The 13,922-nt window shown below is 44.5% G+C and overlaps 1 protein-coding gene across 1 annotated transcript in view; it reads right to left on the reverse strand.

The window, feature by feature from the left end:
• The window catches only part of ITGA3 (integrin subunit alpha 3), a 132,785-nt gene that overhangs the window by 41,737 nt on the left and 77,126 nt on the right, over window positions 1-13,922 (reverse strand). The window contains 6 exon segments of the mRNA XM_077460062.1: window positions 910-1,056; window positions 3,663-3,799; window positions 6,434-6,501; window positions 7,796-7,879; window positions 10,036-10,166; window positions 11,271-11,359. Coding sequence (XP_077316188.1) covers window positions 910-1,056; window positions 3,663-3,799; window positions 6,434-6,501; window positions 7,796-7,879; window positions 10,036-10,166; window positions 11,271-11,359 — 656 coding nt within the window.

The raw sequence follows: 13,922 nt of genomic DNA on the forward strand, positions 1-13,922 counted from the left end.
TTTCACAAAGAATTTCACGCTTGCTTTTTGTTCTAACTTGCTGTCCATGATGAAATAGCAGACATGGTCAAAATAGCACCAGTTGCACAGCTCCCGATGTACAGAGGACGACATCTCTTGGCACACTGACATATGAAGGTTGGAGCTCCCTGTGGCTGGGCGTGCAGCCTTGTGCTGCCATCTGTTGATGTGTAGACTGGGTGTGAAGGTGTCTCCAAATCTTTTGATACCACCCCGTATCTGCCCATTTTAATCCTGTGTACACACGATCTCACATTCAGACAACAAAAATCCAATTTTTTTTTCCGATGGATGTTGGCTCAAACTTGTCTTGCATACACACAGCCACACAAATCTTGTCAGGAACACAGTGATGTACAACACGTATGACGAGCCGAGAAAAATGAAGTTCAATAGCCAGTGCAGCACTTCTGCTTGATTCCGAGTATGCGTGGTACTTTGTGCGTCAGAATTGTATACACACGATTGGAATTTCCGACAACGGATTTTGTTGTCGGAAAATTGGAAAATTTGAGATTCAGATCTCAAATTTTGTTTGTCGGAAATTCCGACGGGGGAAAATGTCCGATGGAGCCTACACTGTCGGAATTTCCGACAAAAAGCTCACATCAAACATTTGTTGACGGAAAATCCGACCGCGTGTATGCGACATTAGACTTTAACCCCAGGCAAAGTTTTGTGTTTTAAGTAGAAGGAAGAACACTATGACCCCACTGGAAATATTTCCAATCACTTCCTGTCCCTAGTAAGAGTCCTAACAAGAAGTGGTGTGAGATTTTCCAACTGTGCAAACACTTCAATAAAATAAAATAAAAACTGACAAAGGCTCCAACCCTTAACCCTTCCTTGCTCTATCCAAAACAAAATTAAAAGTTTTGTGCTGTTTACCTCCACTATTTGCTCCATATTTTGATCTTGGTTCAGCACAGGGAAGTTGTCCAATGAGGGGACATTATTTCGGGCCTTCAGCTCCCGGTCCAGAATAGAATATTTCAGGGAGATGCGGATAGGATGTAGCTTATCTTGGATACTGTCCTGCGAAAATAAATAAAAAACACTGATAAGGATAGACAGGAGCTAAAGAATTTCAGCCATAAATTGCATATGGTGCAAGTAGAAACAGATGCATGTTTTTGCAGCATGGAATGTTCCTTTAATAATGTGGTTTTGTGTGTACGCCATGGATTCTAATGATCTGTGGTACACTGTGCAAACTGTCTATTCTATGTCACAATCCTGTAAAAAATACTGTGTATTTAATGTGTTTAAACAAACTTTAGAAAAAAAAGAAGCAAACCACAATGGGATTTAGGTTAATATGTGTGCATACAAACCTCAAACAAAAAAAGAATATAGAATATAAAAGAGAGACTCCAAAAAACAAACAAAAAAGGGCCTGACTTTAATGGACTAAAGTAGTATCTGGAGTGGTGTGGCGTGTCAATTTTTCAATTCTCCTTACACTACACTATAAGCCAAGGAGACTGTGGAGATCCTCTGGGGTGTAGAAGCTGCCTGCCCAGGAACCAGATCATTTACACCAACATGGATAACTTAAGTTTAAAGTGGAGTTCTACCCAAAAGTGCTCCTTGCCCCCTTACATGCCACATTTGGCATGTAATTTTTTTTGGGGGTGGGAGGGGGGAGTGGGTGCCTACTTTAGAGAGGGACTTCCTGTTCCACTTCCTTCTTCCACTTCTCGACTCCTCCTCTCCCCCTAGGAGGCCCCTCCCTCTAGGCAATCTTCTGGGACATGTCACAGGTCCCAGAAGATTGACTGTCCACTCAGAAAGCGCAGTACGCTCCCGACCGTGAAGCCACAAGCTGTCACGGCCGGGTGCCCACAGTCCCAATGATGGCGCCGTGGAGAAGTGGGGGGAGAGGAGTAGAGCTTTGGGCACCCGCATCGCTGGACCATGGGACAGGTAAGGCCGCGTACACACGGGCGGACTGTTCGCCCAACCCTGTCCGCTGAACAGTGTTTGGGCGGACAGTCCGCCCGTGTGTGGGCTTTCAGCGGACAGTTTCAGCGGACAGTTGGACGGACAAAGTCTTTCGGAAATTCCGAAAAACTGTCCGCTGAAACTGTGTTTGAGCGAACAGTCCGCCCGTGTGTGGGCCTGTCCGCTGTACTTTCGAAATGAGCGGACTGTTTGACAAACTGTTTGCCGAACAAGGTTGGGCGAACAGTCCGCGCGTGTGTACGCGGCCTAAGTGTCTGTTTATTAAAAAGTCAGCAGTAGCTCAGTTCAGCTAATCGTTCCTCATACGAGGTGGTATCAAAATTTTTCGAGACTAGTGTTGTAACACACCAACGGATGGCAGCACAAGGCTGCACGCCCAATCACAGGGAGCACCGACCTTCATAAATCAGTGTGTCAAAAGATGTCGTTCTGTGTACATCGGGAGCTGTGCAACTGGTGCTATTCTGACCACGTCTGCTATTTCATCATGGACAGCAAGTTAGAACAAAGAGCGTGAAATTCCTTTGTGAAACCCAGCAAATCTGCCATAGAAACATCTAACATGATTCTTCAAGTTTACGGCTATGCTGCAATCCACCGTTTGAGGTGTTTTGAGTGGCACACGTGATTGTACTCCAACGATCATCATGCACAAGTTGCCCAATTGTTTTAACATTTTCAGAGGGCTGAGCGCATTGAAGGTCTTCCTGATATCTTATTTGCCCAGTTTCACAAAGATTTTCACGTTATCTCTTTGTTCTAACTTGCTGTCCATGATGAAATAGCAGACCTGGTAACACAAGAGGTCAGAATAGCCCCAGTTGCATAGTTCCCAATGTACACAGGATGATGGCACACTAACTTATGAAGGTTGGTGGTCCCTGTAACTGGGCATGGAGCCTTGTGCTGCCATCTGTTAGCATGTTACAAAACTAGTCTCAAAACTTTTTGATACCTCATAGCTGAGCTCCTCTGTGCCTTATTTGGTTGGTTGCCCTTCTCTTCACTTTCTCCAGTTCCCCGATATCCTTTTTGTAAACTGGTGCCCAAATCTGAACTGCATATTTCAGATGAGGTCTTACTATTTATTTATATAGGAGAAAAATTATCTCTCTCTCTCTCTCTCTCTGGAGTCCATACCTCTCCTAATACAAGAAAGGATTGCATGCAATTATTAAGTGCATGGTTGGCCAGAACACCCAACTCCTTCTCCACCATTGATTCCCCCAGTTGTACTCTCCCTAGTATGTATGATGCATGCAAATTCTTAGCCCCCAAGTGAATAACTTTCCATTTATCAACATTAAACATCATTTGCCACATAGTTGCCCAATTAAACAGTGTATTGAGGTCCACTTTCCTCTCCTTAGTCCTGCAGCACAGCTGGGTGCAGAAGCCCGGGAGCCCATTCACACTTTGCATCACATGCAACTTCAAAGAAAGTTGGGTTACACACTGATAACATCCTAAAACTCAAGTTAGATCATTGAGCTTACAGATATGGCATACCACACACACTGCTTACCTCCCACCCAAAGTTGCAGCCCTAAGGCGTTTCACCCCTGATAGGTACAGTTTGGCAAACCTTTACGTTTACATCTAAATGGAGGCAACCTAATGATCAAATCTTATTGATAAATATGCTGTAAGCACTGTGGGGACAGAGCCTCACTCACCGCTAATAGAAGCTGGAGGTTCTGACATGTGGTCTCTGGCATTGAGAAGAAGCCCTTGTATACGGCTCCAGGGGCCCCCTGAAACTTCACCCGGGTAGGTCGCCTGTCAAAATCAGCATCCAAAGTGTATTGGAGGGCTGTGAAAATGATAAAAACAATTTTATTATGACATGGGTAATTCTTATCCTAATAGAGCAAATACAGAACAGAGAAATAACCAGTCTGTGAGCCACTAATGTATTCCAGCATTTAAAAGGGGTTACTTACCCTTACTTACAGTGCCTTGAAAAAGTATTCATACCCCTTGAAATTTTCCACATTTTATCATGTTACAACCAAAAACGTATATGTATTTTATTGGGATTTTATGTGATAGACCAACACATAGTGGCACATAATTGTGAAGTGGAAGAAAAATGATGAAAGGTTTTCAAAATGTTTTACAAATAAATATCTGAAAAGTGTGGCATGCATTTGTATTCACCCCCCTTTACTTTGATACCCCAAACTAAAATCTAGTGGAACCAATAGCCTTTAGGAGTCACCTAATTAGTAAATAGAGTCCATCTGTGTGTAATTTAATCTCAGTATAAATACAGCTGTTCTGTGAAGCCCTCTGAGGTTTGTTAGAGAACCTTAGCGAACAAACAGCATCATGAAGGCCAAGAAACACACAAGACGGGTCAGGGATAAAGTTGTGAAGAAGTTTAAAGCAGGGTTAGGTTCCAAATAAAATATCCAAAGCTTTGAACATCTCTAGGGGCACTGTTCAATCCATCATCGGAAAATGGAAAGAGTATGGCACAACTGCAAACCTACCTACCTAAACTGACAGGCTGGGCAAGGAGAACATTAATCAGAAAAGCAGCCAAGAGGTCCATGGTAACTCTGGAGGAGCTGCAGAGATCCACAGCTCAGGTGGGAGAATCTGTCCACAGGGCAACTATTAGTTGTGCACTCCACAAATCTGACCTTTATGGAAGGGTGGCAAGAAGAAAGCATTGTTGAAAGAAAGCCATAAAAAGTCCCATTTGCAGTTTGTGGGGGACACAGCAAACACGTGGAAGAAGGTGCTCTGATCAGATGAGACCAAAATTAAACTTTTGTTAAAGTACAAAGTACAAACACACATGCTCAGAACCAATGCAAAAGATCAGACAACAATACAGAAGTTGACCAAAGGTGGCGGTAAAGAGCAGAAAAACCACGTGATATGGTGAAAGTTGGCTGAAAAAATCCTGCCGTGTGTATGCAATACAAGTTCACGGCCGGCGCCCGTTGTACAAAAATCCACTGGAAAGTTTGTACAAAGTCCGATCGTGTGTATGAGGCTTTATATGCACTTTAAGGGCTCCATGCACACAACTAAGATTGACTGTCTAAAGCCTCATACTTGACTTTGTACAAACTTTCCTGTGGACTTTTGTACAAAGGGCATTGGCCCTGAACTTGTTAAGCATACACACGATCAGACTTTTTCAGCCAACTTTCACCAAATCACGTGGTTTTTCTGCTCTTTACTGCCACCTTTGGTCAACTTCTGTATTGTTGTCTGATCTTTTGCATTGGTTCTGAGCATGCGTGTTTGTAAAGTCCTATGTTTTTCTGTACACACGATCGGACTTTGCTCCATCGGACTTATGTTGTCAAAAAGTTTGTCCATTCGCACAACCAACAAAAGTCAGATGAAAACCGAACAAGTTTCTCCGGTGGAGTGTACACATGGTTGGATGTTGCCTTAAAACAGCTAATTTGCATGTTTTTTGTGTGTACGGGCCTTATCATGTATATCTATTCAAATCTAAATTCAGTCTTGTATTTCAATCCTTAAAGTGGTTTTAAACCCTGCAATATACTCAGTGATGTGACTGGCCTCAGGTGATACACAGAGACAAATCCTTCTACATAAGTTGTACCTGTGTATTTTCACCCTTCTCTCTCTACATCTGTTCAAAGTGCTGAATTATAATGCCGCGTACACACACACTCGGATATTCCGACAACAAAATCCTGGATCTTTTTTCCGACGGATGTTGGGCTCAAACTTGTCTTGCATACACACGGTCACACAAATGTTGTCGGAAATTCCAAATGTCAAGAACGCGCTGACATACAAGATGTTCGACGAGCTGAGAAAAATTAAGTTCAATAGCCAACGCGGCTCTTCTGCTTGATTCCGAGCATGCATGGAATTTTGTGCGTCGGAATTGTGTACACACAATTGGAATTTCCGACAACAAGTTTGGTTGTTGGAAAATTTGAGAACCAGCTCTCAAATTTTTGCTGTCGGAAGTTCCGACAGCAAATGTCCAATGGAGCCTACACACGGTCGGAATTTCCGACAACAAGCTCCCATCAAACATTTGTTGTCGGAAATTCCGACCGTGTGTGTACGCGGCATAAAGCTTATCTGAAAGTTCAGAAAAAAAGTGGATGGAGAGCTGAAGTTTCACTCTGCAGGGCTCAGTGAGGAGAGCTCTGAGAGCTGATTGGATGGAAGAGACACACCCCTTTCACAAAAGAGCTGAGGCTGTCAATCAACTGGATCACCATTTTTCTCTTGGTGTCAGGAAAACTTGTCAGAGGTGATTCATGCTGATTGCAGAGGAATGAAGCAGCACACAGAGATCACACTAAGTGCTCTGGATTGAGACAAGAACACACTACTGATGGTTATGCTTTGTTCATATTTCATGTCTGAGGTTTACAACCACTTTAAGCATGCAACCAATGTTAAACAACGAAATGGCACCTGCAAAACCTATACTTACTAATATTTCTCTTGTATCTGGTATTCCCGGTACTCAGTATGTATGAGAAGCAAAGGCGGACATCCATGCTGTATAGAAGAGAGGATTCATTTATGAAGTAAAATACAATTAACATTTGTAGGCATGAAAAATTACAGAGAGAAACAGCAGTCAGATGACATGGTGAATGTAACGGTTTTTATGTCTGAAGCAGTGTAAAGCTGGGCTCAATGAGAGAAATCCATAGAGTCTTCCTTCCATGCCAATCAGCATGGATGGACAGATCTCCTGCTCATGCCTATTGTATTCTTATGACTGTCACTCATGGCTGCCAGAATACCAAGAGAGTCAGTGCAGTTAATAATGAATGTAGAGCAACGGTTGTCAACCTACAAGATATAAGGGGCCTCAACTACGGGCCCCTGATGTCACCTAGGGCCACACATAATGTTCAGTATATTAAATACTACAGAAGAGAGACATCATAGTAGAGCAGAGGAAATGGTCAGATATTACACACATGCTAAAAGTATGGTTGGAGACATGCTGTAGGACATGGGTTCTCAACCATAGACCTCCAGCTGTTGCAAAACTACAAGTCCCATCATGCCCCTGCCTTTGGGAGTCATGCTTGTAACTGTCAGCCATGCAATGCCTCATGGGACTTGTAGTTCTACAACAGCTGGAGGACCACAGGTTGAGCACCCATGCTGTAGGAGATACTCCGAGACTGGCAATATGTTACAGCAGTAACATCCTCCTCCCTCTGCTGAAATCCCCTATCTCAGCACAAATCTTTGCCCCTCCCCTCATCCCCCCTCCCAGCTTAAATCCTCTCTCTCGACACCCCCCCCCCCCCCCCAAGAAAAATCACTCCTCCTAGCACAAATCCTCTGCCCCTCAAATTTCCCCTCCCTGTTCTCCCCTTGTTCCAAATCCTCTCTCCCGACACATTTTCCCTCTATCCACCCTCCTAGCAAAAATCTCCCACCCCAGATTTCCCCTCCTAGTATAAATCCCCCTCTACACATTCCCCCTCCTAGCACTAATCCCCTTCCCCAGATTTCCCCTCCTAGCACTAATCCTCCTCCCCAGATTTCCACTCTTATCACTAATCCCCCTCGCCAGATTTTCACTCCTAGCACAAATCCCCCTCCCCAGATTTCCCCCCCAGAATAATCAATACCCCCTGCCATCTCTTAAATCCTCCCTCCCAACACAAATCCCCCCCCCCCATCTCCTCGCAGTGCTCTTCCAACATCTCATGATACCACAGTGCCCAGAGCAGCCACCAAACCTGCCCACCCCTTGTCCCTGGCCCTGAGGGTAAGCACTAAGGATTGCAGAGTGGGCATTAGGGATATGGACAATATGGACTCTTACCAGGAAGTTGAGGAACATTTACTGGGATCTACAAGAGTTGGTGTCACAGAAAACTCCTTAGAGATATTGATAACAGGACGAGATCTGTAAGAAAAATACACTGAATTAAATTAGTATATTTCTAAAATAAGACAAGTAAAGTCCATCTAAAATACATCTAAACCCAAAAGAAAAAATATCATGTATTGCAGTTTACCATATCTTAAATATGTTAACAGCATTTGTCTTTTTGTAGGATTTTTTCACTTTTTTTTAATTCTGTAATTGTGCAAATAACACAATTTCTGTCCCCAGATTCCTGGGCTCACTTCCCCACTTTACCTATGGAAGAAACCATGGTTGCCGCCCAGGCCTGCTATTGTTCCTCTCCAGTTTTGGGGGATGGGGAGATATTTAAACACAGCATCTACCTTAATATGTATATAGAGGGTAGCCATATTTGCTCATTACATATGCAGGATCTGCTTCATGCTTTGTAGTAACAAACTGTGGTTGTTCTTTGTTGCTTCTTCTCACATTTCAGCTCTATAAGTTCAGTAATTTACCAATTGCTATATTTAACACATAAAATAAGGAAGATCAAGCTGGCAAAATTTTAAGTGAATAAAGTGATACTAAAGTCTTGTTTTTTTTTTTTTTCAAATAGCAAACATGTTATACTTACCTGCTCTGTGCAGTGGTTTTGCACAGAGAAGCCCAGGTTCCCCTCTTCTTGGGTCACACACTGGCGCTCCTGGCTCCTCTATCCTGCCGACACCAAAGCAGGCGTGCTCCCAATCCGCCGCTCTGTGCAACCATTCACACACAGAGCCGTGGCTCAGCCCGCCCCCTCCGCGTCCTGATTGGCTCACTGGCTATGATTGACAGCGGCAAGAGTCAATGGCCCCCCAATGCTGCCAAAAGCCAAACAGGAGTGCGAATCCCCGGAGAGTCAAGGCTCTCATGGACATTGCTGGATCGAGACGGGGCTCAGGTAAGTATTATGGGGGGGGGGGGGGTTGCTGCATCCAGAATGTTTTTTACCTAAAAAAACCTTGTGCCCTTACAACCACTTCAATTCATAGTAATTACACAATAGTACATTTTTAGCAGCAACCAATGTATATATTGGCATAGCTGCCATGAATTATTGTCTCCCCCAGCCATGTGTGTGTAGCACTCACCCATTAAAGGGCCCTCTGATTTGGTCCCAAGGTTCTTTCCCCAATAGGTGCTCTAACAGCCAGACACACAGTCTCAGTCACTCCTCTGGCTCAATAATCAGTCTAGGGGTATTACTATTCTTGCTTTATTGAAAAAAAATTGAACTTGGATGGGTGCAGACTAACCATGGGATACTCCAGCAGAATTAACTTGAGGGCACCCATCTTCCTCTTAGTGATTCTGATAACAGTCCTTGTAGCAGCAAATGATGGGCTGAGCTACACAGGGATTCCATGAACAATGTCTACCTTAAATAAAGGCTGACTCTGATGCAAGAGGGACAACAGCAGCACACAGTCGCTGGGATTTCACACACCGGTCTGTACTCTCTAATGTGCTTGGATAGTTGGATGCCTCCCTCCAATATCTTCCCGACACCTCTCCTGTGAATTCTTCACACCAGACCCCAAAAGAAGTCCCTCAGTCACAGCTCAGCAGAATAGGGCCCTCAGCTAGAGTAGCTGGGCCCTCAGGGAGCAAGAGAAAAGCACAGCTCAAAGGACAGCAGCTCTTCAGGCTGGTATTTCATGGACAAGAACCCAACTGTTCCAGGCTCCACTATTTATGCTCCCTCCCAGCCATCATCTGGGCACCCTCCCTCAGATATTGACTGGGGTTGCATAAATATTCAGCTACTGATTTGACTCTCCCAAACCACTACTTTCCAGAACCCTCAAGACGGGAGGATGAAGCAGTCAATTCTGCAACCACTGATACACAGAACAGCCAAAACCAATCACAAGCAGCTTAACTGATTACAGGGAAGCTTAAGACTGAATTTACCTAACCTAGCACCTACATGTGGATGGATGGGGCTTGCTTCCTTTGTGCCATGGCAGGTACCTGGTGGCCCCACTCATTATTCCTGTACTCGGTGCATTGCAGATGAGCCCCACTAGTAGTCTCCCCCTCATGAACATGTGCGGAGAGAGGGTCAAGGTTAACATTGTAGTGCTAAAAGTCAAGTTAGATAACCTAGATCAATGAACTTTAACCAAATTCAACCAGCTGGCCATTGAGATATACCATCTAATTACCTCAGCAGAGCAACTTGGTCCGCCAAACTTCCCACAAGCAGGTCTGGGTAAGAGTTTTCATCAACATCGAGACCACCGCTGATTGAGTATCCAAATGTTGGTATCCCACCAACCTGAGATCCTTCGATAATCTACAGGTGGTGAAAATCAAAAAAAGGAATGATGTGCATCTTATAGAACATGGTGGTAGTTCAGTGGTAAGAAAAATAATAATAATAAAAAAAAAGTGACCATACACAGGTAAATCATCATTCAACTGTTCTATTCTGAAAAGCAGTCATTGTATGGGATAGTCAAAGCTTTTAAAGCCAACAGCTGTACTCAGATATCCAGAAGATACGACCAGGAAGTCTCCATCTGTACATTGTTCAGCTCTTATATGCAGGGCCGTCTTTAATATAGATTGGACCCTGGGCAAAATTTTTCTTGGGGCCCCACCATGCAATTTCCCTCTCCACCTGCTCTGAGAAATACAATAAATAGCAGCTAGACTTAAAATCAGTTTACTGTATATGATCAGGCAGCAATTGTGATTGGTTGCCAGCAGTTACAGCATTTCATTACTGCTTACTGACTGGTTGCTAGAGGTTACAGTACACATTACGGCTCACGGATTAGTTGCTAGAGGTTACAGCACATCAACTCCTCACAGCAGGGGAGCATGATATACATATGAATGCCACCTTTATTTACATATCAATGCCGTCGCCACAGCTATTTACTTAGTATTGTCGCCGTTATTTACATATGAATGCCGGTTATTTACATGTAAACACAGGGTCTTCAGGTGAGTCATCTGTACACAACAATAGGGCAGAGCTGGGCAGCTTTAGTACCAGCCCTTTACACTGAGATATTGGGACACAGCACAGGAATAAAACTTCAAGGGACAAGGAAATTTAAACCTGGATAGTTGGCAAGTATGAGGCAGCTGTTATGGGTCCCACAACAATGACAGGGTCCAGGGCAGCTGCCCCTTTTGCCCTGCCTTAAAGACGGCCCTGCTTATATGATGACTTCTATATGGACATTTACCACCTACATGATTACTACCATGGAAAGACAAATTTTTTGCAGACTCCTAAAGCAGAGGAAGGGTCAAGTCTGACTGTGTATGGCAGGGGTAGGGGACCTTGGCTCTCCAGTTGTTTTGAAACTACAAGTCAAGGTTCCCTACCCCTGGTGTATGGTCATCTTCAGAGGTGAACAGAGAGGAACGGAGAGGAGGTCTTTACCTGACTTGGTTTGGACTGCAGCCCACTGGACTTGCTGTGGTAGATGTACACTTTGCCCATTTCTTCAAAAGGAGCACCCACCGCCAGATCTGCCATAAAACAATGGATGGTTAAATTCCCCTTTTGGATAATGTCCCCTTTATATAATTTGAGGTTGACCAACACCAAACATACTGTATGTCATGAAGCTACATAGCAAGGTTTGGACAATGCAACCTGAAATACATGCTATTATTGTTACTTCCCTTCTACATTGGGGACTTGGTGTTGCCAATTCTACCACTAACCTCTGTATAACTTCCTGGTGACCATTGTCATCAAGTCAGAAAGTAAGGAAAACTTAAATTTTAGAGTTGTCGCAAGAGCAAGATGAGAGGGAGATTCTTCAAACGCGGACTCCTATTCCTGCGACAAATCTCTAAGGCCGCGTACACACGGGCGGACTGTTCGCCCAACTTTGTTCATCAAACAATCCGACAAACAGTCCGCTCAAAATTTGCATGAACGGACTTGACCACACACGATGAACGAACAGTCCGCTGAAAGCGTGCGCGATGACGTGAACGGCACGTACGACGGGACGAGAAATTCGACGTCCAATACACTGCAATGCAACCTTCGCCGTGTAAATCCTTTCTGAGCATGCGCGAAACTTAGTTTGTCGAACAAGCCTACACACGAGCGGACTGTCCGCTGAAACCAAGTTTCAGCAGACTGTCTTACGGAAATTCCGAAAAACTTTGTTCGTCAGACTGTCCGCTGAAACTGTCCGCTGAAGCCCACACACGAGCGGACTGTCCGCTGAAACACTGTTCAGCGGACAAAGTTGGGCGAACAGTCCACCCGTGTGTACGCGGCCTAAGATGTAAAATACGTTTGTAGGTGGGGTGTAGCTGCATGTGGTGGCAATAACACACACAGTCCAAGTTCGGTGAAAGAAGGAATGCAACGACAGTTCACAATAAACTGGGTGGGAAGGCAACCCAACCGGGAACACTCACAGGTCCAACAGCATGTAGAGAAAGGGTTTAAGCCAAACTGACAGCGTCTGTTAGGAGGGGAGAAGTGCTGCCTGGCCGTCTCAAGCTCAAGAAGATGTCCAGAGAAGTTGTGAGCTCTACTCTTTCCCTCCTCATCAGGAACCTTTCCCTACCAAGCGGGGAACCTGTCCCTACTCTACCCACTCCCAAATCTGGTAGCCAGGGCCTTAAATAGCCTGACCCAAGATGGCTGCCAGAGTCACATGGGTTGGCAGCATCCAATTGGATAGCTTCCCCAGCAACCCAGGAAACCATAGAGGAACCAGGTTCCTCTAGACCAGGGATATGCAATTAGCGGACCTCCAGCTGTTGCAAAACTACAAGTCCCATCATGCCTCTGCCTCTGGGTGTCATGCTTGTGGCTGTCAGAGTCTTGCTATGCCTCATGGGAATTTAAGTTCTGCAACAGCTGGAGGTCCGCTAATTGCATATCCCTGCTCCAGACTTCCCCTCCAACTGCCGTGTCGCTTCAGAAAAGCACCACCTGCAGTGGAGAATGTAGGCTGCACCTGCCTACACGTTCTTGGCAGCATTTTCCTCTCATTTCCTGTTGAGTCTCCTGGACAGGAAATAACGAGGAAATCTCCCAATGGGACACAGTAATTAAAAAAGTAACTTGATAGGGTGTCTAACCCTTCCTTACTCTATCCCCCCAAAAAAGAAAAAAACTTTGCCTTTACATACACTTTAATGGAAACCTCCTGTTAGCTATCATTTTGCAATTTAAAGTTAAGCACCAGGCAAAGAGCTGGATAAACAGTTGAAATACGGGGGCTGTTTTAACTACCAAAGGATTTATAATTCTCTTCAGCCACCTTTGTAATTTAGGCTCCCCTGCCTATCTGGCACAACCAGATCCTTCACCTCCACTGCAGCAACTGCACATCCTGAACAAAAACACACTCCCCCAGCCAACTGAAGGAATAAAATAGAAGCACCATACTGCTAAAGTTGGCCACAAATGGATCAAAATTCGTCCGATTCAGCCAGTGATATCAGTACAAAAGGTACTTAAATAACAAGAGCACTGTAGAATAGAAGTCAGTCCAGAGATAATGCAGACCGCTTCTGGACTCCCAATGTGTCGTGCATTCACAAGTGTCAGCTCCTCCCTATGTGTTTCGTCACAAATGACGTCTCCCAAAACAGTGCTGTTGTTTTTTAATTATATGTGGGTTTCTTTTTGTGTTTTAATCAAATATTATCAAACGGTTTTAGGTTATATTTTCCTGTCTTCCCATGAGCATATTCAAGAATCGGAGGGCACCATCATACCTGAGGGGAGTGATGATTGTATTGAAAGGCATAACCTTATTGGATCGGATTTGCAGCAAGCCATATTTGACTGGTATAGAGGGTCGCATTTTTGATGTGGCATTTAGTAGAGGAAGACACAGATCATCCACTCAGCTTATTCATTAGCTAGCTCCTGTGCGTGCAGCATCCCCAGCTGTCATCTAGTGCTGACCTTTCTTCTCCCACTCCGGTCTCCTTTTCAGGTCACCATCATTGTATCTCAGTATTATTCAATGCAGTGGCGACTCATCTTAAATCAGATGTCTGGTTGGAGGTTTCAATTAGAAAAGCAGAGCCTCAAAGCAAGCAGCATCTG

The sequence above is a fragment of the Lithobates pipiens genome, unplaced genomic scaffold (genome assembly GCF_037356315.1).
Source record: "Lithobates pipiens isolate NorthernLeopardFrog02 unplaced genomic scaffold, aLitPip1_a1.2 Scaffold_28, whole genome shotgun sequence".
NCBI lineage: Eukaryota > Metazoa > Chordata > Amphibia > Anura > Ranidae > Lithobates > Lithobates pipiens.